General features: G+C 44.2%; 2 protein-coding genes across 4 annotated transcripts; one reads left to right on the top strand and one right to left on the bottom strand.

The window, feature by feature from the left end:
- Positions 1-4644: 4644 nt before the first annotated feature.
- Positions 4645-17918, bottom strand: eme2.L (essential meiotic structure-specific endonuclease subunit 2 L homeolog). 2 transcript variants are annotated; one of them, XM_018236519.2, is made up of 9 exons: positions 17507-17918; positions 10007-10577; positions 9508-9644; positions 8645-8737; positions 8368-8492; positions 7657-7768; positions 7334-7449; positions 6259-6448; positions 4645-5348 (listed from the first exon to the last, which is right to left on the bottom strand). In XM_018236519.2, the coding sequence occupies exons 2-9, from the start codon at positions 10500-10502 to the stop codon at positions 5115-5117; spliced, it is 1503 nt and encodes a 500-aa protein (XP_018092008.1). In that variant the 5' UTR covers positions 10503-10577; positions 17507-17918; the 3' UTR covers positions 4645-5114. The 2 variants fall into 2 exon arrangements, with proteins under 2 accessions (XP_018092008.1, XP_018092007.1); XM_018236518.2 differs by lacking the exon at positions 17507-17918 and adding an exon at positions 14067-14182.
- Positions 17919-18433: 515 nt separating this feature from the next.
- nme3.L (NME/NM23 nucleoside diphosphate kinase 3 L homeolog) lies at positions 18434-24512 on the top strand. Of its 2 annotated transcripts, none has more exon segments than NM_001093889.1 (5): positions 18434-18501; positions 21490-21620; positions 22327-22428; positions 23079-23191; positions 23837-24500. In NM_001093889.1, coding segments are annotated over 5 exon segments (510 nt in total). In that variant the 5' UTR covers positions 18434-18455; the 3' UTR covers positions 23955-24500.
- The last annotated feature ends 459 nt before the right edge of the window (positions 24513-24971 follow it).

The following is a 24971-nucleotide window of genomic DNA, read 5'->3' as shown; positions in this document are numbered from 1 at the left end:
ACACGTTTGATTTGTAAAAGTAAAGGAAATACACAGAAAATAACTAGAATGCCAGTTGGATAACCAGATGGAGTATGGGACACCTGGATATTAAATAGATTTATTATTATATTATTACTACTAACTGGGCAATGGGCAGAGTCCCCCCTCCAACTATATCCTTTGCGACATGACGTTTCCTCAGGAACCAAGATGGGCCGCCTTCTTATGCATCCTGGGCCGCAGTTTGGACATCCCTGGTTTAGGCAGTGTTAATGCAGCTCCAGGGGAAACAGGAGAGGCTCTACTAATCAAAAGACACAGATTCCTCTCCTGCAGCGCTGCAGCTTGGCCCTTTATACATTAGCTCATCTCCTTTAGACATAGATTCCTGCTTGGGAGGACCAGGGGCAAATTATACTGTGGGTGTCGCGACCCACCACTGCAGCAGGATTAAGGCCATTATCCACTGAGGGTTCTGTATTCCCTGCTATCTCCCTGCTCTCTAGCGGATCCAGATTTTATTGGGGGTTTTCTGTTTTTTATGCTATATTGCTCTCTTTTCTAGCCTCACCATGTCTGAGAGCTCCAGTGATAACCTTTTTCCAAGGACGGCTGTTACTGCATCAGTAAGATTTTTGGCCTGTGCCAAATGCCGCAAACGTCTACCACTTGGTAACAAGGAACCTCTGTGCTCCATATGCAAGCCACCTGAGCCTGTTCCGGAAATTCCAGGACCCTGCCCCCAGGTAAGCTTAGACCCCCATGGGGCACCTGTGGCCCAGGCCAGAGACCCCCCTTCTCTGGGATCTCAGTCCTCTCCTCAGTGGTCCTCACAACTGGCTTCCGGCATTCCCAAGCTAGCCGATTCCTTAGACAGGCTTTTGGCCCGCCTAGGCAAACCCACCTAACCGCAGGGCCCCCTCTCCTCCTGCCGCAGACAGGGTTGAGGAGTCCATTGCTCCCTCACCCCTCCCCCTTGATTCAGAAGACGACCAGTCTCTCTACGATGGGGAGCTGTCGCAAAGCTCCAAACAGGAGGAGGAGGACTCTCCAAAATTGTCCTCTGAGGCCATTCACTTCTTATTTTGGCTGTCCTAGAAACCCTTCACCTACAGGAATCTGGATGTAGTTCGAGTTCCTCCTCGGGTCCCTTCAAATGGCAGGGTAGGTCTTCTCCTATTTTTCCTTCCCATGACCAGCTTGATCACATCATCCAGCAGGAGTGGGATAAGCCAGAGAGACGCTTCCAGCCCAACTGGCGTTTTCTCAAGCTATATGCTTTTCCTTCGGATGCCACGGAGAAGTGGGCCTCTCCCCCATCTGTGGATGCCCCAGTCTCACGCCTTTCAAGAAGATGAAAGGACTCCTGCGCCTGGTCCTGGCCTCTGCGTGGGTGAGTAGGGCTGTCCAGTCCTGGTCCGACGCCCTATGCTGAGCTATCTCTTTCGGTGTTCTTCATCAGGAACTTTCTGAGATGGCATTGAAGATCAAGGAGGCCAACGACTATCTGTGTGAGACATCGCTCGACGCTGCTCAGGTGATAGGCCGATCTTCGGCACTAGCGGTGGCTGCCCGTCGCTCTCTTTGAATGAAACTATGGACCGCAGACCTCTCTTCTAAGAAGTCCCTTACGTCCATCCCTTTTAAGGGAAAACTCCTATTTGGTCCCAATTTGGACAAGATCATAAGTCAAGCCACAGGGGGCAAGAGCACTCCTCTGCCCCAGTCCAAGGCACGCTCTTCCTTTCGTAGGGGAAGATTTTTTCGTGGCCCCCAGAGCAAGACCTCAAGGTCATCTCCTCCTCGACATTCAACAGCCGTTAGAGGACGTTTCAGAGGTAGGACCAGATCCTTCTGGCAACCACGTAAACCCGTTGGGGAGCGGTCCTGGAGGGACTCTCAGCACAGGGCCTCTGGTCACCAGCAGAGCGATGTCTCCTAGCCTTATTCCACTGGCAGCATCAGCTAGCGGGTCAAGTGATAAGAGTCCAATCCGTCAATGCCACAGCAGTAGCCTATGTCAATCACCAAGGCGGAAAAAGAAGCAGGAGTGCACTAAACAAAATCAGACTCATCTTTCGCTGGGCAGAGACTTACCAAGCACATCTTTCAGCGACCTACATTCCAGGACTCCTGAACTGGGAGGCGGATTTTCTCAGCAGACAATCCCTAGACCCAGGCGAGTGGTCTCTAAAGGACAACATTTTTCTACAACTCACTCAAAGATGGGGAACTCCAGAGGTCGACCTCATGGCAACCCGCCACAACCGAAAGGTGCCTCTCTTCTTCGCGCGTTGCAGGGACCCCCTGGCCCTAGCAGTGGATGACCTCACGGCTCCTTGGGACTTTCAGTTTGCCTAAGCCTTTCCTCCTCTGCCCCTTCTTCCCAGAACGATCAAGAAGTTGAGCACACAAGGGAGCACACAATCACCCCCAGATGGCCTCGCCGCACTTGGTTCTCGGACCTAGTAAGTCTGCCCGTAGACTAACCATGGACTCTTCCGGTCACTCTAGATCTTCTTTCTCAGGGACCAATTTGACACCCATGCCCAGCCACCCTCAGATTGATGGCGTGGCTATTGAGACAGCAATCCTAAAGAAGAAGGGTTTCTCGGATGACGTGATTCTCACCATGAGGGCGGCTTGTAAGCCCGTTTCCACCAAGACCTACCACTGAGTCTGATCTACTTACCACCAGTGGTGACAGAGTCACGGAGCAGATTTTCTTCGCTTTTCCATCGCCAACATCCTGGCCTTCCTGCAAGAGGGGCTATCCATGGGGCTATTCCTGGGATCCCTAAAATCCCAGATCTCGGCCCTGTCTGTTTTGTTCCAGAGGCGCCTAGCCTTACAGTCTGATGTCAGGACCTTTCTACAGGGGGTGGCACATGTTAGGCCCCCCTTCCAATCTCCTGTACCGACTTGGGATCTCTCTCTTGTACTACGATCCCTACAACGTCCTCCATTCGAACCTTTGTCTTCCATTGCTCTTCAATGGCTCACATGGAAGACCATTTTCCTGATGGCCATTGCATCGGCTCACAGGGTATTGGAGTTGTCTGCTCTCACCTTTCCTCACCTTTCACCAGGACAGGGTCGTTCGCCACACTATTCCTTCTTTCCTTCCTATGGTGGTTTCCTCCTTCCATTTGAACCAAGAGATCACCATTGCTACTTTTTGTCCCTCTCCTTCCAACCCTAAGGATGTGGCCCTCCATTCACTGGATCCTGTGCGGACCCTCAAGTACTACTTGCATCGGATCGAGGACGTCCGTAAGTCGGACTCCTTGTTCATCATTCCCTCGGGGCCCCGCCAGGGCTCCCCTGCCACCAAGGCAACTATATCCCGTTGGATCAAGCAGGCCATCCAAAGGGCCTACACAGCTCAGGCAAGCTAAGCCCCCCAGCTAGACTCAAGGCTCACTCCACCAGAGGAATGAGTACTTCCTGGGCTTTCCGGAATCAGGCCTCAGCTGAACAGTTGTGCAAGGCTGCCACATGGACATCCATCCATACTTTTGGAAAATTCTACCATTTTGATACTTTTGCGGCATCTGACACCCGCTTTGGCAGGAAGGTACTCCAAGCCGCAGTGGCTAGTTCCACATAGGCCTCTACCACCCCCTCGTTTCTCATGGGACTGCTTTGGTACGTCCCCATTGTTTCTGTGTCCCCCAAGCAGACCAAGGAGAAAAGGAGATTTTGTGTACTCACCGTTAAATCTCTTTGTCTCCAGTTGCTTGGGGGACACAGGACTTCCCTCCCTGGTTGAGGCATTTACTTGTGTTTTCAGACATGGTCGCTAATACAGCTGACCGCTTATAAGGCTTCATGTTTTATTGGTAACCTCCTGTTCCATGCTTTGTTACGAACTGGGCTGGCTCCGCCTGGGAGCTGGGGTATAGCAGGAGGAGGGGCTAGTTTTGCTCTGTATTTTATTGTGTCCTGCCTCCTAGTGGTGCCAGCTATACCCCATTGTTCCTGTGTCCCCCAAACAGAGATTTAATGGTGAGTACACAAAATCTCCTTTTTTTCACAACTGGCAGCACCATTGCATTGGTTAGGACCCTGCTATGGATGAGCCTGTATGGCTCAACCTACAACCAGCATGGGTTGATCTCTGGGGCATTCTGGGAAATGTAACAATGTGTATACACTGTGTGTGTGTCAGATGTAAGAAGCCATGCACATCTCTCTACGTGTAAAGTCTTTTCCTAGGAAGACTTCTGACACACAAGGTTTTCTTGAGGCTTTGTAAAACCAGACCCAATAATGTGGCACCTTAAATGCACGTTATTGGACTGAGCCCCAGTTAGTACCTAATGGTAAACATAGTTACATAACGTTTGTACAATATAAACGTCTTTCTTTTCAAATATCCTTTTCTCTTTGGATAAACATACTATACATGGTCAAAGCTGTCCAAATAGCAGGAATGGTTTACTTAGGAATACTTGGAAAATGTTGGATTGATACCGTAGGTATACAGTAAATCCATTGTGCCTGCCTGAGATTTCTGTTGCACATGATACAACTTTTACTCTGTTGAAATCCTCCTCCTCTGCCCTCCAGCCGTGACTCGACCTGGTTATAGAATGACACGAATTGAATCAACTTGCCTGTATAATGTAAGTGAAAAACTGAAAAGCTTGTCTGTTATTTGCTTTTATATTTTATTTGCAATATATAATGTTATTCAAGGCTCACCTTTTCTCTATTATTAAAGAAAACCGCAGTCTGTCTCATAGCAGAAAATAAATAGACAAAAGTGTTCTGTGTGTGTGTACAGATATAAATATATCCCAAAAACCACATTACTGCCTCTTTTTTTGTATTGGCTTTTAACACAGGAAAGAGAGATCTAGTAAATGTGCACCAATACAGGATTCCCCCTGGTTCAATATGAAATGCCTTTCCTTATTCTTACCACAGGCATATAAATCACCTATAACATACGCTGCCATCTACATATTATGAAAGTGGTGGACTATACAATAATCATTTTAGTGTCATACAGGTTGCAGAAAGCTACAAGGCCCTGCCAAATACCAGCTGTTCCCAAACTACGGCCCCAATATGAATTTATGAATTGACCTATGGACTGACCATCATATTTGAATCTCCCACTGGACTTAAGAGTTTAAATCCAGTACCAGTTCTGGATTTTCGGTTGTCATTAAAAGCCAGATCCTTCGAGATAAATCAGGGCCAACGCGTCGCTCTCTACCAGGCCCTTCTTGGCCGATATCTGTTCCCTCTCTGGGGTCTTCTGCCTTCTGTGTGACACCAGTCTTACTGTCATGTGGGATCCGTAAGTCAGAGAGAAGGGATGTTCTCTCACGGTCTGAACCACAGGCAGAATAAGCCTTGAAAGGAAAGACAGGGAAAGTAATGGAAGACATCAGAAGAGAATGCCGAATAGGAAAAGCAAAATGGTAACAGGATCCTGTCTGTAACAGGGATTTGTATAGAGATGGAGAGAGTTACATATAAGGGTAGGACTACACAGGTGTTTTCTGTGCGATCCAACGTGCTGCGCATAAACGCAGGAGTCAAATCACATGCAACGGAAATAAGAGCATTGTCGGATGGTGTTGCAGCATTGATTCGACACGTCACGACTGTTGGATGCAGACGCAGCGCATTCACTTACCTTATTTCTGTTGCATGCAATTTGACGCCTGCATTTTTTGAAAAAACACATCGGATCGCACAGAAAATGCCCGTGTAGTCCTACCCTAAAAGCTTTGTGATAGGAATAAATACTAGCATGAACCGTCCCGAGGGGACAGAGTAAAGGATAGAATACATGCCTTTTTATAGGAGAAGGAAAGGCTGAGTTTACTTGGGGGTGCCAAAAGTTAGCACCCCCAAGTGATTGTATGTACTTACCTGAAACCCCGGGCTGGTGCTCCTATCAGCAGAAAACTGCACCGGACTGGGAGTTATTCCAGCGAGCACCACGGAGCGATCCTCTTTCTCTTTCTTTGCATGGGTGCGCATGCACATTAGTGCAAAAAGCTGAACTTTAACTAAGAAGTCAGCTATTTAGTTCTTCAGCGCATGCGTCTGCCCCAAGAAATTTGAAGTAAGAAGAAGAAGAAAGCCCCTCACTCTGTGGTGCTCGCCAGAAGAACCCCCGGACGGTGCAGTTTTCTGCTGATAGGAGCACTGGCCCGGGGTTTCTACGTTAGTACATAACCCCTAAGTAAACTCAGCCTTTCCTTCTCCTTTATAAGCAGGACTAATGATAAAACAGCATTTTGTCCCACTGACCTGCATGAGAAGCTGTGGAGAAGGGTAGGCTGTGGTCACCGCTGCAGCCATTGCTGGGCTAACTCTGTTTAGCTGCTGGATTTGTCTCCTCCATGTCAGAGGCAAACCTGTGAGCTCCCCACGGGGTCCCCACCCTCTCCAGCTCCCAGCTGAGGTACAGAATGAGAAGGTCTGAGCTTCCCAGTGTTTCCTAAAGAGACAGACATAGGGAAGCATGTGCTGAACTGTTCATTTCTAGCAAAACATGATGGAACTTACATATATAGCCTGTTTTGCTGGTGCAATGGATGAGAATGGGCATTTTGCTGCTTATTCAGTGGCGTAACTACTCACTGGCAGGCCCTGGTACAGGATGGGCACCCAGGCCCCCCTGTCGGGCCCTCCTCCTTATGAATCTTGCACCAGAATGCTGCTGGCGTGTGCACTGTAAAAGTCATTGCGGTTTTGTGGGCCCCAACAGGGTGTGGATCCGGGTGCAATTGCACCCTTTGCACCCCTGGTAGTTACACCACTGTGCTTATTGTAATGTCACTCTGAAGCCATTGCTGGACTAACCTGGTTAAAGGGGACTCATCACCTACACATTAAAAGCTGTATAATGAAAGTCCTGTTATAAAGTTGTCTAAATATCTGAGCTGTCAAACTAACTTTACCTGCCCCTCCTCTATGCCTGAGGTATAGAGGTGGGGCAGTCAATTACTTTCACTTTCCATTCAGCATTTCCTGCATGTCACTGCACTCCACACATTCCCCCTTCCCTCCTTACACTCTATAATTGTATAGGGCACTGAGCATCGGCATTAGGTGATTTTGAGGTGATGCACAATTTGTCTCAATAACAGATTGCTACAAAATGGCTCCTGCCTGCTTGCTGTGATTGTGTAATTTCAAGACTGAAGGAAACAAAATGTAAATAATAAATATAGTGAAAGTAAAGTTTATTTTGCTCAACTAACACTAAAAGAATATGGAATTATTTCTTAAGGTGACAGGTCTCCTTCAACCCGTAAGCACCCGACCCTCTCCAGCTCCCAGGTACAAAATGAGCACATGTGCCATTGACCTGTACAATCACCTGAAAGGCCGCTGAGCTATACTCTTTGTCACTGCACATACATGCTGGCCCAACTCTTTCCACGTGTCCAGGCATAACACTTCTGTATTGCAATAGAGCTGTAGGAAGACAAGGGCCTGCAGGCAAGAGAAATAAACAGGGAGCAAGTATATTAGATTTATAGGCAAAGAAACCATTATAATTAAGCCCCCAGCTTTCAATAGGATAGTACCCTGTAGAGGCCCACTCCTATACAGAGCAAATACACCTTTCTCAAGCACAGGAGACTAGAAACAAACCAACTAAAATGAGATTTCCCAATGGTTGTAATTCATAAAACACACCTCCTGTATTTGCCGCTGTGTTGCACGAGTAGCTGACTGGTCCCTATTAGAGTGGTGGCCCTCCACGGGATCCAATGACTGTCTCTGTATCTGGCGGGAGAGCTTCTCACACCTGCGGTTTCAAAAGGGAAATAACAAGGATGTCTTCTTTTTCATCCTATGGAGCACAGAATTGACCAGTGTTCTGCACAGGGGCTTTTAGCCATCAGGCATTTTATATTAAGCTTATACACATACAGGTAGTCCTTAGTATCAACATAACTCACCAAACGAAGGGAGAGGCCCAGGTGCACCGTCCTGAGCCTTCAGCAAAGGGAGCGTTTCAAAAACGGAAAAATGTAGAGCAGACACTCAAATGAGCAGTCTTCCACCAGCAAAGTATTAAAGTAAAATATGTCTTTATTATGTCATTATTACAGTCTTACGTGATTCGAGTTCACAACACTTAGTTATAGGCTTATTCAAGTGCCTGCTCTACATTTCTCCATATTTTTTTCTAAGCTGCCTGACTCTGCTTCCGCCTCACTGCCCACCCAAGTGGTTTCAGGGGGTTCCCAAATTCCCCTTCATGCTCTGCTGTTTTCTCCCCTGCCTCATAGTAGGGACCACATTATTGTGAACACTTTTCAAGTGTAATATTTACACCAGGGTGGTGATATTAATGAATGCAAGAGAATATCGTTTTTTTTTTAATGACAACACGGTACTTACCATCGATATTCATGTAGTCCCATAACTACCAGGGTCACTTTCTTATCTTGGCTATTGGCAGGAATTGAAAACAAAGATCCAGGTATTTCCTCCATCTCATTGCCGGCGCAGTAATAATCTGAAGCCTGAAATGTAGACATTTGTGTTACTACCTACCTCAAGCATCCTCTGTGGCTCTGCTGAACTACAACAGCCAGCACAGAAAAGAAAAATCAGATGTCTGTAACCTTGTAACTTGATCTTACACATCCAAAGATCCCACTTCCATGGATCTCACCTGTGCATAAGCATATACGCTACTTAAAAAACTCTTTGGCTCCACCAGAACCAACATCTGATCCTCTTCTTCTTCTTTCAAGTCCACCCCCTCCTGTAGGAGACAATAACATAATTTAGTGCTTACTAGAAGAAAAGAGCGCAGAGCACTTAAAGGGAAACAATATCCTCTTTATGGGCTAGTCCACACGGGGAGATAGCCCTGCGTTTGCGGTCGCGGCGACAAAGCGCCGCGCCAGTCGCCGCGACCGGCGCAGGCGACAGTTTTGTATGGGCGCCTATGTAAAAACGCCTGTGCTAACCACACAAGGCGATGCGCTTTTCAACAGTCGCCTGAAAAAGCCTGGCGAGGCATTTTCAGGCGACTGTTGAAAAGCGCATCGCCTCGTGTGGTTAGCACAGGCGTTTTTACATAGGCGCCCATACAAAACTGTCGCCTGCGCCGGTCGCGGCGACTGGCGCGGCGCTTTGTCGCCGCGACCGCAAACGCAAGGCTATCTCCCCGTGTGGAATAGCCCTATAAGTAGGTCTTTTAGTTTAGTTGTATCTTTTATTACTGGTTTATTAGCTGCATTATTACATGTGATGGGGCTGCTGTATGTGTTTGTTGGTACAGCAGATCTATATCTTTAGAGAATTCCTGCCATATTGTGGTAGTTCAGCAGCATTGCCAGGCTTTCCGTGATAAATAACCTCCCCAATAAGTACCTAAGAGCTGCGTGCTTCACAAGCAAGTGGGTACCAAGGAATTACATGGAGTGAATGGGTTGCCAGATGTGACACCTTCACATTAGGGGGTTCCAGAAGACAGTTGGCACTCCTTTCTAGACAAGCATGGAGTAGCATTAAATAAGACTGACTTACTATACAAGTCCAGTTCACAGGCATTTCTCTTTTCCAGGTGATGCTCCGTGGCACAGAGTGGGGCTCAATAGAATAATTATACTCAGCCAATCTCAGGGCTTCGAGTACATCTTCTGACCCTCCATCTTCAAGGAGACCTAGAAGTCAAAAACCAAACACCTTACTTTTACATTAAAGGTGACATTCACAGATATTTTTGTAGACTTCTAGATAAAGCAGTATGCATGAAACGGTTGGAGTGAGCATTTGTGGCCTGTAGGAATATCTGCTCCATCGCCTTTCTCCTTTCCCAGATTGGTCAAGACAATAGTGATCTATGCAATTAGAACCAGAGGGAACCCCAGCCAGCCCTTACTGCTAAGCCCTATGATCCCTGAAGCAGGAGTTGGATCACCTTAGAATTCAGAACAGAGATAAGCTCATAAGTCTGGAAAAGCCCTTGGTCCTGTGCCTTGGCCCCATCTGGAATAATAAAGACTCATGTAATGGCCTTTCCCACCTGCATCCAGCTTGACCACCATGTACTTCCCACACTGGTCTGGTCTGAGGGGCTTCAAAGCCAAATTGGTTTCCTTTCGTTTCTCTCTTTCTACCTTTTCCAGTTCCTTCTTTTCAGCTTTCTCCTGCCTCTTTAACTCCCGCTGCCGTTTCTTTTCTTCAGCCTGAGCCAGTTCAGCCTCCACTTGTTCTGGGCTCTTCTTCTTTCGTGTCCTTTTAGTCGGACTTGGGGTGGTTGCAGCGGGAGGAGGAAGGACAAGATTTGAAGCTTTTTCTTCAACATTGGGCTCTTGCGCTGGGTCTTCCCGGACACCTAATAAATGATCTGCTGCTTCTATATTTACTATGGGTCCTTTCTGTGACTCTATTTTGGGTTCATTTGTCTCTTCTTCATTGTCCGAGTCTGATATTTCCCATGTGGCAGCACGTCGGACCGACCTTCGCGGAGATGAGCCTGGACTGGTCCTGCTCTTTTCCCTTTCCTGTAGTGTCTCCATATTCAACCTCACTATTTGCCAGCTTCCCCGGAAAAATTGTCGTTCTACGTCTCCATCGATAATAAACCCATGCCTCTATGAGAAGAAAGTGAACAAAATTCAAGATGGAATGTGTAAGCAAATCACTAAGTTATACATTCAGACATAAAGGAGGACATATAATTGGTGCAAAGTTTGCTACAGTTTTAGTAAACCATAATAACCACTAAAGGAAGCTTTTTATTTGTTTTTATTCAAAATGATACAGAGAATCAGAAAGAAAAAAACAAACAAAAAAAACTCATCATATATATAGTTCAGGTATGCAGTAGATATAGTATATAAGATCTTGGTCATTGAGTTGAATCTAGGAAGCAAATTAGGAGTCAGGTTTGATTAGGTATGAAGGTCTGAAGGTCTATTAATTCCTATGTAGGTCTCAAAGCGGATTGGCAGCCCTGACTTCGGCCAGAGTGAAGGTTACTAAGGCTCCCAGTCCAGTTTCCCACCAGGGACTCCAGATTTTATCAATTTTTTTGTAACTAGCTCTGGCCTCATAAGTAAGCTTAACAAGGGGGATAGCGGAGTTAACTAGGCTGATCCAGGAGTCTCTGGTAGGTGGATTAGGGCTCATCCTTTGTAGTATCACATTTTTTTGGGATAGTATAGTAACACTCTGGTCCTCAAGTGGGCCTGGTTGGTGGTAAGGACATAGAATGAGGGGGACACAATACGTGGGGATCCCAACTCCATGGCCAGAGTTTGGATTATTTGTGTCCAATAGGAGGCTATGGTCGGGCATTCCCATACCATGTGGTAGAAGTTGGCTTGTTGGGTGTTACATCGAGGGCAATGGTCGTGGGGAGTTTTCCCCCATGCGCTTAAGCTTGACTCGGGTTACATATAGTTGATGAAAGAGTTTGTAGTGTATTCATCTGTCTCGAATTGGGGTAAGAGATTTATATATATGCTCAGTGGCTTCATCCCAGTCGTCTTGGGATAAAGTAGGTATGTCTTCTGACCATCGTGCTTGGGCAGATGTGAAAGGTGAGGGTGTTCCTGCCAGAATATTGCGGTATAGGTTTGCCGTTAGTTTGCGAGGTTATCTTCTATATTGGTGACAAAAAGAGTGGGTGAGAGTGTGCCGAACTGTGTCTCATTTGAAAATACCGAAATAAAGGTAATTGCTGTTTAGTGGTACGCTGTTGTAGGGTAGGGTATGAAGCAAAGTTGGAGTCTTCGATAAGGTCTTTTAGATATTTCATGGACCACTATACTTTTAGGGCCCTGACAGATGGGACATTTTGTTGCCGGCTCTTAACTCCTACAGTTACTGTTAATGTAAATCGGTGGTGATAAAACATTCGTATCACATAGGTGGCAATAAAAAACATTCTGCCAGGGCCTTAAGTCTACTGAAAAACATTTATTTATTTTTTCAATAGGTCTTCATTATTTGTTTTTTTTTTGTTTCTGTATAATTTGACTCTTTCCAGGTTTCAAATGGGGGCCCTGACCCCCATCTAAAAAATGCTCTGTAAAACTGCAATTGTAGAGTTATTGCTACTTTTTATCTTTCTATTCAGGCCTCTCATATTCAAATTCCAGTCTCTTATTCAAATCAATTGCTAGGGTAATTGGGACCCTAGCAACGATATTGCAAACTGGAGAGCTGCTAAATAAAAAGCTAAATAACCACAAATAATAAAAAATGAAAACCAATTGCAAATGTTCTCAGAATATCCCTCTCTGCATCATACTAAAAGTTAACTTACAGGAGCACAACCCCTGAGGGATGCCGAGCACTAAATATCTGCCCAGCAAATCTTACACAGGACTGTCTTTGTTATGACAGGATCCTAGGATAGCAAACCCAAACTGAAGCACCTTGTCTTACTACACCTGCTATCTGTCAAATACTCTTCCTACCTACAACTGCTGGTCTGCAAGGTCCTTTTTATTTTGGGCCCAAGATAACTGCCACAGTTCTGATCTCATGTGATTTTGGTGCAATGCCTCAGAGACAGATGGTGGCATACCCCCCAACATTTTGGAAATAGAAAGAGGATCAAAAAGATTTGCTGCGTGTAGCGTGCCCATTTTTTGTGGCGACACCACCTAACTACCATGTTCATTTTAGAAAATTTGGCAGGTTATGAACATTTGAACACATTTATGTGGTTTTTATGTGTTATTACAGTTTTGCTAATGAAGGTGAATTCCCCAAGAGACCTGCTTATCTTAAATTGTTACAATTACTTATTTGCTTCTCTTAAATTGTTACAAAAGTATTCAAGGGCACCTGGTGGCTGTTCTGGGCTCTCTGCCAATAGCCAATTAAGTCAGAAACCTATCTTTTTCTGGCTGTTCAGTGCAGGAGATCAAAGAGAAAGCCAGGACTGTGGGTTGAGCTGTCAAAATTGGGACTGTCCCACAAAAAACAGGACAGTTGGGAGGTATGTGGCACAACTGGTCTGTTTGATGCTCGCTGCTTCTGGCAGCCATTATCACAGCTTCTTGCGTAAAAAGCCCCCAAATGACTGACTGAGTAAACATATCTCAGAACAGTTTTTTGCGGGACAGTCGCAATTTTGACAGCTCAACCGGCAGTCCCGGCTTGTTACTGAAATGTCCCGACTATCTCTTTGATCTCCTGCACTGAACAGCCAGAAAAAGATAAGTTTCTGACTTAATTGGCTTTTGGTAGAGAGCCCAGAACAACCACCAGGTGCACATGAATACTTTTGTATCAATTTAAGAGAAGCAAATAAGTAATTGTAACAATTTAAGAGAAGCAAATAAGTAATTGTAACAATTTAAGAGAAGCAAATAAGTAATTGTAACAATTTAAGATAAGCAGGTCTCTTGGGGAAACAGAGTAGCAGCTTAAAGGGCAATTAGCCTTTATTAGCAAAACAGTAATAACACATAAAAACCACGTGTTCAAACTTTCATAAACTGCTAAATTTTGTAAAATGAACACAGTAATTGGGGGTGTGTAAACAAAAATGGGTGTGGTCAAACATTTCTAGCCACAAAGCTAATCTTTTTGTCTCTCTTTCTATTTCAGGAATGGTGGGAGGTGTAAGTATATACACCATTGTTGCAAGTAAGAACAACAGCTTGAATTAAATTAGTTGTACATAGTTCTGCCCAAATGGCTAAAAAAAAAACCCACAATGTTTATGGATATTTTCCCTGTGCTTGTGGCCTAGCGGAAGAGCTCCAAACACATAGAGATAGATTATTTGATAAAACTGATCCTAGTGTGTGTTTGTATGTGATAAGGACTTAGATTGTAAGCTCCATCGGGGCAAGGACTGATGTCAATGATATATTTTCTCTGTAAAACACTACGGTATGTGTCAGTGCTATATAAATAAGGAAAAGGCGTCAAGTCGGCAGGTAAAACATGAGTTTGACTTGATGTTGCAGCATGAGGGTTTCACAGGCGGATGAACTGACAGTTCAATAATAACACGTAACCCATGCGCTGCCTCTATGCTCTGTGGTATAGACTGGGAATTAAACATGACAGGACTATTTATGTTCATAGAATGCAAAACAAAAATCCATAAATGGTACCTTCCTTTCTATGCTATTTCCCCTGTTCTGTCATGTTGGGGCTGCCATCTTTGTGTAGTAGTTCTGATGACCACGCCCATGTACTGGCAAAACCAGTTATACAGGAAGTCAACCTGCTCTGCTTCATTGACAGCAATATGACATCACAGCAGGAAGTGATGGATACAATCCTGTGTTCTTCAGCATTGTCTGTACATGCTGCTACTCCAAACTTTCACATTTATGCACCAAAACGTAGTTAGATTAAATTAATCAGGCAAGAGCTAAAATATCTGCAGCCCTCGGTTATTTATTATTATTGGTTATTTATAAGGCACGTACATATTTAGCAGTGTTGTGCAATAAACCTGGGAGAATAATTAAAGGGGTGGGTCACCTTCAAATATTGTTTTAGTACATTAGAGAGTGGCTGATACTAAGGCAATTTTAGTTGGTCTTCATTATTCATTATTTCTTTTTTAATCATTTTTTCAGCTTTCAAATGGGGGTCACTGACCTTAAAAACAAATGCTCAGTAAGGGAAGAGACACATGCTGCTATTTCGGGAGATTAGTCGCCTATCAACAAATCGCTTCTTCTTCATGGGAACTAATCTCCCAGAACTGCCTTTCCGCTGGCTAGAATGTAAATCGCCAGTGGGGTGGCTCTCGGAACCAGAGCCGGGCCAAGTCGGGGAGGCGCCCTAGGCAGCCTGCCTGGCTGCTGTGCTGTCTGGTTGCACGCATGCGCGCGAGATGCTTCTGCGCATGCGCGAATAGACACTCGTACGCATGCGCACACGTACACGCACAGATGGGAACGAGTTTCCGAAGTTGCTTGAAGTTGCCTCACAAGGAAACTTCGGGCGACTTTGGAAAGCCGAAGCGATGAGAGTGCCATCTCTAAGGCCCTAAGGCTACAAATGTATTGTTATTGCTACTTTTTATTACTCATCTTTCTATTCAGGCCTCTCCTATTTCTATTCCAGTCTTTTATTAAAATCAATACATGGTTGCAAGGGTAATTTAGACCCTAGCAACCAGATTGCGGAAATTGCGAACTGGAGAGCTGATTTATTGAATATTTCTGCAAAAACCCTAATAATTCCTCCCTTCTCTTCCACTTCCTGCTCCCTGAATTCCCAGGCTGTGCAGGGGAGCCGGCGGCTCTCAGCTCACTGCACTGTAGGACAGGAACCAATCAGCAGCAAGGAGGACCTGATAGGGAACTGAGACCTGTCTCGCTTGTGTGACTGCAGGGCTGTGATTGGCTGTCCCCTCCTACTGTGCTTCTGGCAGGGACCGTTAGGACACGCACACCCCTCATTTGAAACACAGACAGGGGCAAGTGAACAACTATAGGGAGCTCCAATAAAGGGGCTATTTTTAAAGATAATATTCATTTTTAGCACTATGTAAAAACAACACCATATATTACTCATAATTAGCTACAAAATTAGGGGTTTTTCAATTATCCTATATGTCTCCTTTAAACCATAACTCCCAACTGTCCAGTTTTTCACTGGACAGTGCCAATTTTGACAGCTCATCCTGCAGTCCTGGATTGTTACTGAAATGTTCTGACTTTCTCCTTGATCTCTTGCACTGAACAGCCAGAAAAAGATACAAAGCTTCTAACTTAATTGGCTTTTGGCAGAGAGCCCAGAATATGTGGCAGCTGCACTTATAGATACTTTTGTGACAATTTAACGTAAGCAAAGAAACAATTGTAACAATTTAAGGGGAAATCTTTGGGAAACTGTGAATTGCAGCTTAAAGGGCAATTCACCTTCATTAGCAAAACTGTAACAAAACATAAAAACCACAGAAATATGTTCAAATTTTCATAACCTGCCAAATTTTGTAAAATGAACATGGTAGTTAGCGGTCGTGGCCACAAATGGGTGTGGTCAAAAAATTTCAACGCGCGCCAATTCTTTCTGTCCCCCTTTCTATTTAAAAAATGTAATGCAAAAAACAGTTTTTCAGGGAACTCCTATGCAAGTAAAATTTTCACACACATGTCATTGAAAAGTGACATGATGCTCATGTGCAAATGCTCTTCTGAAGCCACTGAATGTTACCTACACATGTGCATATGATCCCTATGATGTCACTAAATGCTTACTGTTCATGAATCATGTGTGCCTGGAATTTAAAGAGAATCTTTAAAAAATTGGGAGAATGTGGTAGTGTAATGGGAGACCTGGGACAGGGGGGGCAAAATCAGGTCACTCCTAAAGAAATAGGGGGAATTTAGAGCTTTGGTGGTGCTGATCCCTTTTCTATGCTGGCTAAACAAACCATAAATGAGTTATAATAGTAGACTACACCACAGTACAAGTTTTCAAACAGTTGTGAGTCCAGGTGTAAGTTTATCTGTGGGACCTGCAGTGCTGTAATTATGCCACCGAAAGGGATTCAGTTTATTCTGTACCCACAGATATCTTCTGACTCCTTTCCCACTCTGACTCCTTACCGCCTCCCCCATTACATGGAATTTTATCCGATTTTTTGCACCTGTATAAAGTGACACACAAGGGACCATGATCCAACACCAGCAGTAGCACCCGCATCACAAGAGACCTGTATATGTAACAATAAGAATAACGATAACCCTTTGCTCTGGATAATGAAGCTCCCCTCTATACAAATCCTGGGATTAGCCTGTTACTCCAACAGCCTGCCACAATAATCGCATTATGCTGAGCCCATATGGTTCCACAGACACAGGAGGATGAGGCTAATAATCCCTATACAGCAGTGTACTGGTGGCTCAAATCCTGGCATTGTATCCACACTCATCACAGCACAGGGATCCTATTCATTCTATGGCTTCTCTATATAAGGCAAAGGGAAATCTTATCAAAGGGATTGTTCTTCATGTGGCAACTTTGGGCGACTTCAGAAAACAAATCGTTCTGAGTGCCATCCCAGTTTGGGGAGATTAGTTGCACAAAGAAGTAGGGATGCACTGAATCCACTATTTGGGATTCGGCCGAATCCCCGAATCCTTCGTGAAAGATTCGGCCGAATACCAAACTGAATCCAAACCCTAATTTGTATATGTAAATTAGGGGTAGGAAAGGAAAAAGTGGAAAAAATTCTTCTTTTGTGACAAAAAGTCATGTGATTTCCCTACCCGCCCCTAAATTACATTGGTTCAAAAACACTGGGGATGCGCAGAAGATACGATAATTTAGTAAAATTCCCATGCCCAATCCACTTTGCTCCGGTTCCGATTATGAAAATTTGCATGAATAAAGGGGGGGGGGGCACGGGCGACCAACAGCAGTGGTCCTAGAGACGCCTGCTATATAAATCCGGCCCTGCCCTTAAAGGAGAATTCAATCCTAAACGTAAAAAAAGAACCTACCCCCCTACCCCTACATAGTCCCCCTCCATCCTGCCCCCAGCCTAAGTGTTACCTCAAATGTCAAATGCCCCTTACGTTTTACTTACCCCTCGGTGCAGATGCAGGCATTGGAGTTCACTGGCGCCATCTTAAGCCACTCCGGTAGCCATCAGAATGAGACCGGCATGTCAGCACATGCGCAGTTGGAGCAATTTTCTAAGTGGGGGGTCTAAGAACAGATGTTCCATAAGCAGCGTCAGACTGGGCCTGACCTGGTAGACATAGGCTGCGCTACTGTCCTCCCCTCCCCCCGCCCAATTGTGTGAGGAAAGCAAGATATGCCAAAAGCCGTGGGGTTGGGGTGGAGAGGCAGCCCGGCGACTGGGGTAGCAGGGGCCCTTCAACTGGTGTGTGGGGGGTAGTGGTGGCAGGGTCCTGATGTGTCAGTCCCAGTGGGCCCTGACCCCCCACCAATCCGACCCTGTCCATAAGGCTACAAATGTATAGCTATTGTTACTTTTTTATTATTCATCTTTCTATCCATGCTCTCTCCTATTCATATTCCAGTCTCATTCAAATCAGTGCATGGTTGTTAGGGTAATTTAGACCCCAGCAACCAGACTGCTGTAATTACAAACTGGAGAGCTGCTGAATAAAAAGCTAAATAAATGTAAAAAAAACACAAATAATAAAAAATGAAAACCAATTGCACATTGTCTCAGAATATCCCTCCCTACATCATACTAATAGTTCATTTAAAGGTGAACCATCCCTGGACTCAGAATCGGACAGGAATTCAGCAGAAGTGAATAGGAAAACAGAAGTGGCTATAGAGAGGCAGATATTGCCCCTAAACAATGTATTGGCCTGTCTATTAGGCAAATATTATTTGATACTCATTCAATCTTGGCCCATACATATTCCCAGCATCCCTGTCACACCGCCATGTTACTGTAGGAATGGAAGCATTGGATATACAGATTACGTGCGCGCTCCCGCTGCTGCTGCTGCTTCTTCCCGCGGGCTCGTTCCCTTCCCTTTCTCTCCTGTCTCGCCATGATCTGCCTGGTGCTCACCATCTTCGCACACATCTTCCCTTCAGGTGGGACCCGCTGGGGACATTGGGGGAGCTGATCGTTATCAGGAGCCAGGGAAGCCCAAGGGGTAGCTGGGAAAGTCTCTTGCCTGTTACACGTGGGGGTAGAGAGGAGACAAGACAAGCGCTTTGCGGTTATTGCAGCGGAGGTGTAACTACAATTCCCAGCATGCCCTGCCAGCCGTAGGTTGAAGATCGCTGCTAAAGAGATGGAGTAGAGAAGGGAGTGGGTTTTCAGTACTACTTGCATTGCAAATAGAGATGTGTGAGTTAAAGGGGACATCACTGCACCTGCCCTAGTCTCACTGTGTGTATATATCCCATTATTCTCTACTGTACTTTCATTATAGAGCTGCACATGAGATTGGCAGCCGCATGTTGGTGCTCGGATTTCATGGATCCACATAGAACATTGCAGCAATAGAACAGTAACCAAGTTGTGGGCATCAGTTGGACTGTATATTGGAGGGGTTTTGTATTTGTTCTGCAGCACTTATATGTGCCATTTAAACTGGTTGCTAGGGGTTCATGACCCTAGCATAGGGTTGCCACCTTTGCTGATCACTAAACCTGAACCCCCGGAGTGGGGCAGTGATGTAGGCAACAGGCATGATGACATCAGAGTGGGCACAATGATGTTGGTGGAGTTATGACAATAGAGCAAAGTTATTACATCACTTAGATACAACTGGCTGGATTTCTATCCAGTATTCTCAATGTTTTAAAGTGTTGATGCCCAGTTCAAAACCACACAGGTGGCAACCCTATCTCTAGCTATATTCTGCTTGAGGATTAAGCCCCTAAGTTACAGGTATGAGATCTATTATACAGAAATCAGTTATCCAGAAAGCTCTGAAATACAGCAATTCTAATTTAGAAAAAAAAAAAAAATTATTTTTGATTGATTTTTTTTTCTTTCTGTATCTGTAATAATAAGAAATGAGCTGCACTTGATAGTAATTAAGCCACGTTGAGTACCAGGTGAGTATCTTAGTATTTAAATGCTTTTCTTGTATTGGCCAGATTAGTGTTTGGGTTTCATAAGGCTGAAAACCGAACAGAAAATTCAGACCTGACAGGCCTTACAAAAACTGAACTGTTCGGGTCAAAAGCAAACAGGTGGCAACCCTACCCTAGCAACCAGTAATGTGTCAGCGTTGCTTTCTCGTGAGATATGGAAACGAATGCCCTTGAGGTTATTTTGTCAGCTGGTGATCATTCTGTATAATGGCTGCTTTTCTGTGGCATAGCTGCACCAGCACATTATACAGGTATGGGACCTGTTATCCAGAATGCCCGGGACCTGGGGTTTTCCGGATAATGGATCTTTTGGTAATTTGGGTCTTCATGCCTTAAGTCTACTAGAAAATCATGTAAACATTAAATAAACCCAATAGGCTGGTTTTGTTTCCAATAAGGATTCATTCTATCTTAGTTGGGATCAAGTACAAGCTTCTGTTTTATTATTACAGAGAAAAAGGAAATCATTTTAAAAAATTTGGATTATTTAGATTAAATGGAGTCTATGGGAGACAGCCTTTCCGTAATTTGGAGCATTCTGGATATCGGCTTTCCGTATAAGGGATCCTATACCTGTATAATAATCACCTGGATTTGCCTAGATGTGTTGGGCAGTGGCAGATGTTGTGCTTAGTCCCACTATGCAAGGCAGGGTCAGCGGCCAGCTGAATCTATAGAACACTTTGCTTTTCTTTCCTGGGGTTCCTAATCAGCACATCTACCCCTTCCCAGGGATCCCAAAGGAGTGGTTGGGGTCTCGGCCTACAGGCAAATTATAGTGAAATTTGGCATGTGTGCCCATCATTATTATTATTATTATTATTATACACCCTAGAACCAAGCTGGAAGGCCAGTTATGATGAGATTAGCACTGTACCTTTATGTGGAAGTCCCTAGAACTATGTTTGAATGGGGTTGTTTACTTTTAATTTAAATGGGTTGTTCGCCTTTAAATTAACTTTTAGTATGACGTAGAGAGTGATATTCTGAGATAATTTGTAATTGGTTTTCATTTTTTATTATTTCGAGTTATTTAGCTTTTTATTCAGCAGCTCTCCAGTTTGCAGTTTCAGCAGTCTGGTTGCTAGGGCCCAAATAACCCTAGCAACCATGCACTGATTTAAATAAGAGACTGGAATATGAATAGAAGAGGCCTGAATAAAAAGATGAGCATTAAAAAGTAGCAATAACAATACATTTGTAGCCTTACAGAGCATTTGTTTTTTAGATGGGGTCAGTGACCCCCATCTGAACTGGAAAGAGTCAGAAGAAGAAGGCAAATAATTCAAAACCTATAAAAAAAAAATAATAATAATAAAGACCAATTGAAAAGTTGCTCAAAATTGGCCCTTCTATAACATACTAAAAGTTTAACTTAAAGGTGAACTGCCCCTTTAACCTTTAGTATGTTAAAGAATTATTTATTATTATTAACATGTTCAATTGGTCTTCCTTTTTCTTTTTTTTATAATTTTGGAATTATTTGCCTTCTGATTCTTTTCAGCTTTCAAACGGGGGTCACTGAACCCATTAAAAAAAACAAATGCTCTGTAAGGCTACACATTAGTTATTATTAATACTTTTTATTACACATCTTTCTATTCGGGCCTCTCCTATTCATATTCCAGTCTCTTATTCATATCAATGCAGATTTCTGAAATTGCAAACCGGAGCACTGCTGAATAAAAAGGTAAACAACTAAAAAAAAAAAAAAAATCACAAAGAATAAATTTAAATTTGTCTCTGAATATCACTTTCTACATCAAACTAAAATTTAAAGATGAATAACATTGTGATTGTGCTTCTATTCTATAAGGAAGTATCAGCAGCAAGAACAATGTAGAAGTAATGGAGCGCCATCTATATGTTACTAAAGGGCATTGCAGCTAAAAGTAACTTTTTTTGGCTCTTTGTATAAAGGTAACATATTTATTTCCCTTATGTGATGCACTTTCCTTGGTTTTTCTTCTGCAGCCTGGACGGGAATCAATGAGCGCACTTTCCTGGCCATCAAGCCTGATGGTTACCAACGGCGACTGCTTGGCGAGATCATTCGCCGCTTTGAGAAAAAGGGATTCCGTCTCGTGGCCATGAAGATAGTGCAGGTGATCTTGTAGCACGTGCTTTTACCTTCTGATGTCAGTGACAGACACAAATGTAGAGCCTTCTGGTAATTAGGAGGAGAATATAAATTATGTTGGGGTTCCAACGGAGCCAGTTCCAGTCTCTTTGAGGCCTACGGCACAGTAGCAATTTTGGGAAGTCCGAAAGCTCCATAGAGCCCATTATCTCTCCCAGTTGCTGTCTGATATTAAGGTGGCCATACACTATTAGATCCTCTAGTTTGGCGAGGTCGCCAAATGAGTTGATCTTAACCCGTTATGCCCAATAACGGTTGGGCGATATCGGGTGAATCTGAATGTTTGGCCAAGGGGATCAGGGATCGGATTACAATGCTACAAATGGTCTCAAACTTGACCGACCGATATCTGCCCGATTTGTAGCCTGATATCGATCGGGAGCCCCCACACATGGGCAGATAAGATGCTGAACCGGTCTAAAGGACCCATATCGGTAGCTTTAATCTGCCTGTGTATGGCCAACTTTAGCCTGAAGCTTCCAGATCTGCAATGAGATCTTGTATTGACCTGGATTATAGTTAGTGTCCTAACTAGGAGCAGCCTTATAGCTGTGCACCACACACGCCTGTGCCCGACCTTTGTAGAAACTGCCACAGACCAGTTTAGATTATTTGGTTTGAGAAGATTTGGGGATTATAATGATTATAATGATTTGTGCATCTGGATGCAGGCCTCGGAGAAACTGCTCAAGCAGCATTACATTGCCCTGCAGGACAAGCCCTTCTATGACCGGCTGGTAAAGTACATGGGTTCTGGACCAGTGGTTGCCATGGTAAGTATCACCAGGTTTTATCACCTTACGAGTATCGGGCCGACCTCGCACCCCCCTTTCCGGGTCGCGACCTTCCAAATGCAGGCTTCCGACTTCCGGGTTGAACTTTTATAGACTCTCGCCCCGCCCCTTTTGTGACATCATTGCGGGGCATGTTGGCGGGTGGGAGGGCAGGTGCGGGTCAGGAAAAGCCCCACACACCGGTTATAAAAAGCCATTGATGGTCAGGGCCCCTTATAATTGAAAAAAAAAAAAAAACTGTGGCGCCAGGGCCCTCCATAAAAGTTTCTTTTTTTAAAAAAATTGGTGGTCAGGGGCCCCCTACAAGTTAAAAAAAAAAACATTGGTGCCAGGGCCCCCCTTTCAAGTTAAAAAGAAACATTCTGTCCCCAGAGAATATTTAAAAAGGTAGGGGCCTATAGAGTATTAAAATAATACATTGGTGGCCAAGGATTTAACAAAATAAAAAAAACACACATTGGTGTCGTGGCTGCAGGACTTCGGCTCCTTTTGTGACTTCAGATCTTTCGTGGCTTCGGCCTTTTTTGGGTCTTTTTAATATATAGACATATATAGATACAGACACACCACCATGTTTTGCTCTTAGATGTGCCCTGCCTCTCTTACGGTTTCCATGTTCCTTGTTGTAGGTGTGGCAGGGCTTGGATGTGGTGAAGACTGCACGTCTAATGATCGGGGAGACAAACCCAGCTCACTCTTTGCCGGGCACAATCCGAGGAGATTTCTGCATTGATGTCGGCAGGTGAGTTCACCGAGTTAGTAAGTAGCCACGTATTCGTCCCGTAATAAAATGTATAATTAAACCATAGAATTCTTAATGAATCAGATGAAAATTGAGCATAGGACTGGCCAGATATGGGATGACTTTGACGTAGTTGGCCAGCTTAAATATATTGCAATATATGGACAAACAATCCCTGTTTTGTTTAAAGGGTAAGGCATTTTTCAGTAGCAGTATGCACAAAATGTCTCTCTCTTAAATATATTGATAATGGGTTGAGTGCAGAGGAATCTTGTATTTGTCTATATGTATTTTGTGGTCACAGCCTCATTGCACCCCCGCCTAATGATTTTAAAAACTAGTGGTGAGCACAACTTTCCCTTGTTAGTAAGTAGCCACTGTCATTTAATGGACTACTGATACATTCTAATAGGGTGACATCTCCCATCCCTTGATGTGCTCTATGCAGTGATTGTTGGCCTGGATCATGTGCACCTACAGATAGGTCTGGTTAGTCTGTAAGTGTGCCAACTTCTGGCTCCAGATTGCTGCGATGAGAACATTAAGCGAAATGACCTGCCTACCCCATTGTGCTTCTCTGCTCTTTAAGATTCAGTCTCTTTATGTCCCTACAAGCTTATAGTGTTTTCTTTGTTTCCCCTGTAGGAATGTTATACATGGCAGTGACTCCAGGGAGAGTGCCGAGCGGGAGATCGCTCTTTGGTTCCAGCCTGATGAACTTGTTTATTGGCAAGACAGTGCTGAGAGCTGGATATATGAATAATGAGCCACCCTACAATGTTCTAGTGCCGTCACTTCGGGCATTGAGACTGTGCCCGGATACGCTGAGTGCTGTGCTTGGAAGCATTAAGGGACTTACAGTAAACTGGAGGGCAAAGCCCAGGAATTCCGTCCAGCAGGGTAGCGTTAGTGGAGAATGCGGTTTTTGCTCTGCCTCTCCCGCACTCCAAATCAGCTCTTACCCAGATTCTACATGCAGTAACCCTTTCTTTTCTAAAATTGAGTTCTTTTTCACTTTTTCTGCTTTATTTCTACTTGTTTATCAAGTGATATTTGGATAACAGCATAACCATGTGGTGAGGGTATTGTGGGTAAAAAAAATCATGATAAGGGCTATGTGGGAGAGAAGAGACATGAAGTAGGTGTATTTTGGGTGAGTGGTTGTGGTCTGTATGTTGAGAATCTGTATAAATTAGTAATTGGAAATAAAGTGGACATGAAATAGCTAGTGCTGAATGCATAAGAAAGGGTTAATGCACAGGGGAATCTGGAAGCTTTTCTAATTTTTTTTTTTAATAAAATCAAAAGCAAAAAAAAAAAACGCCTGGTTTCTTGAGTCAAGAGGGAGAAAGTTATAATAATCTGGAGTGAAACCAGAAAGCTACTAAACTATTACTTAATGAGCTCTTGGTAAAATGTAATGGGCACATTTATCCATTTTTGTGAGCCAACCAGGCACTTATCCTTACAATGTTCCTCTGGTATTCGGATATATTGACCCAATTTAAAGATAACTGGGACATATGAATAGATTTGTTTCCTGCAGAGATAAAGGGCACAATAAACCACCTGTGAACATGGTCGGGAGACATTTGCCCTTTCTTTCCTTTTTCTGTTTTATTTTTAATATATGAAATTCACAATGAAAGAGATTTAAACTAATACACCAGGGGTTGCACAGAAGGAAGGCCGAGAGATGGATGAAGAGAGAGCAGCAGGAGAGACATTAACACGACTAATGGAAACTGTAATAGTTAATGTAAATATTACCTTGGAGAAA

This window comes from Xenopus laevis, chromosome 9_10L, assembly GCF_017654675.1.
Source record: "Xenopus laevis strain J_2021 chromosome 9_10L, Xenopus_laevis_v10.1, whole genome shotgun sequence".
Classification (NCBI taxonomy): Eukaryota; Metazoa; Chordata; class Amphibia; order Anura; family Pipidae; genus Xenopus; species Xenopus laevis.
Note: the sequence above shows the minus strand (reverse complement) of the source record. Positions and strands in the feature narration are given on the sequence as shown.

Excerpts from the sequence above, each read along its gene's own strand:
- eme2.L (XM_018236519.2), bottom strand. The coding sequence starts at position 10,502 with ATGGAGACACTACAGGAAAGGGAAAAGAGCAGGACCAGTCCAGGCTCA. Across the intron at positions 9,645-10,006 it reads GGTGGTCAAGCTGGATGCAG|GTCTCCTTGAAGATGGAGGG; the intron begins GTGGGAAAGGCC and ends TTTGACTTCTAG. Across the intron at positions 8,493-8,644 it reads GCGTATATGCTTATGCACAG|GCTTCAGATTATTACTGCGC; the intron begins GTGAGATCCATG and ends TCTACATTTCAG.
- nme3.L (XM_041575673.1), top strand. Across the intron at positions 21,621-22,326 it reads TGGCCATGAAGATAGTGCAG|GCCTCGGAGAAACTGCTCAA; the intron begins GTGATCTTGTAG and ends ATCTGGATGCAG. Across the intron at positions 23,192-23,836 it reads TTCTGCATTGATGTCGGCAG|GAATGTTATACATGGCAGTG; the intron begins GTGAGTTCACCG and ends TTTCCCCTGTAG.